The sequence below is a fragment of the Micromys minutus genome (genome assembly GCF_963924665.1).
Source record: "Micromys minutus genome assembly, chromosome: 6".
Classification (NCBI taxonomy): Eukaryota; Metazoa; Chordata; class Mammalia; order Rodentia; family Muridae; genus Micromys; species Micromys minutus.
In genome coordinates, this window is record NC_137975.1 from 73,077,268 (window position 1) to 73,078,857 (window position 1,590).

General features: G+C 41.6%; 1 protein-coding gene across 1 annotated transcript; it reads right to left on the bottom strand.

Annotated features, from left to right (window-relative positions):
- Nucleotides 1–377: 377 nt before the first annotated feature.
- Nucleotides 378–1,382, bottom strand: LOC308421882 (putative vomeronasal receptor-like protein 4; the record flags this gene model as incomplete). The annotated part of the gene is made up of 1 exon (XM_080918352.1): nucleotides 378–1,382. Exon 1 carries the CDS (start codon nucleotides 1,284–1,286, stop codon nucleotides 378–380), a length of 909 nt encoding a protein of 302 aa, XP_080774478.1. The 5' UTR covers nucleotides 1,287–1,382.
- Nucleotides 1,383–1,590: the final 208 nt, after the last annotated feature.

A 1,590-nucleotide genomic window follows, 5' to 3' on the forward strand; every position in this document is an offset into this window, starting at 1 on the left:
AACATTACCTGTGTATTCCTTAAGCACCTTCCAGCCATCCCTGCTTCCAATTGAAAAGCCTGATCCTGTGTCCAGGTTGGACCCCAGCATGTGGGATGGTGGGATAGTGATCATCCCTGTCCACTTCCTAGAGCCTGAACAAGTCTTCACTCATCTAGAACAGGCTGTATGAAAAACAACAACAAGAACAACAACAACAAACCAAACAAAAACAAAACAATAGAAACAAGCAAACAAAAACACAAAACAAAAACCAAACCAGACATTTATTATCTTAATCACTTTATTGCTATGATACACTATAATGGTAAAGCACAGCAATTCCAGCGTTTATAGCTTTTGCTGGCAAAGAACTGGTTGAGAAAAGGAACTTCTTCTCAGGGGACACAGCAGGGCTTAGAAACACAGACAGATCTGATGATTAGGACAAAGGGGCTGAGACCAGCATAACTAAGAACTAGAAATGCTTTAATATTTAGTAATGTTGAGTCAAGTGTCACTGTGGAACCTATATATAAAGAGGATGTGAAATCTGCCAAATAAAAGAAAAGGAAACAGGTCATGAGAGTGAGAACCCTCTGGGTAGCTCTGATCTCTGGCCTGGAATTGTTTGCAGACCTGGAGCTGTGAAGGTAGAGGACCTGCTTGTGATGCTTATACAGATGGAGAGCCATGGACCCACTGCTCCAGCCCATGACACCCTGGAAAATGACATCACGAAGAGCCATGAGAGAGAGGAACAGCCACTTGACCGTGTGCCTGGATGGCAGCATATAGCAATACCCAGTAAACATGCCAATTACAGACCTGTTCATGCTACTGCCTGCAGTGATATAGTGCAGCAAGTTGGAGCTTATCAGGGAATTAAAGACCCAAAGGAGGAGGAGAAAGGCAAGAACATGCCATGGTGCCTGTGGTTTGAGCTTTGTCCAAAGGATGGTCTTGGGTCTGATGGTGACAGCCTGGACCACACTGAGGAGACAGGTGGTGCAGATGGAGAGCCCACGAGCAACCCTTTCTAGATAAACTAGAGTTTTACAGCCAACATCACCTAGGAAGTTTCTGATGTAAAAAAGTGTGGCGATGTTTCTGACCCCTATGCAATAAATAATGATTGTGTTTACAAAAGCCAAGTGGATGAGAATAACATCTGTAATTTTGTTCTCAGGACCCATGATGGCTGCATACAAATGTCTGATAAATAAGATATTGTTTCCCAAAACTCCAAGTCCAATAAGTGAAACGAAAATTATTCTTTCTATGAGGTCACTCCAAATCATCTTCATGCTTTGAACTAGGCAAACCTTTTCAGAACTACAAGAAAGTAAACACGATATAGTTCATGCCTGTGGGTTGTTTGGTTTTTAGTGAAATGAACAGTGTATTATGAATGTGCAGAGTTCTTTGTTTAAAGTTTCTTGATTTTGTTCTTGGACATTCTATTCTTGATTCTATAGATATGGGGACAATGATGTTGACAATTGGACACCATGCTGAATCCTCCGAGGAAGGTAGTTCTTTATATTCTTCATCTCTAAACATTTTTCCATGAGAACGCCCAATAAGAGACAGCATCCTACAGTTTCCAAG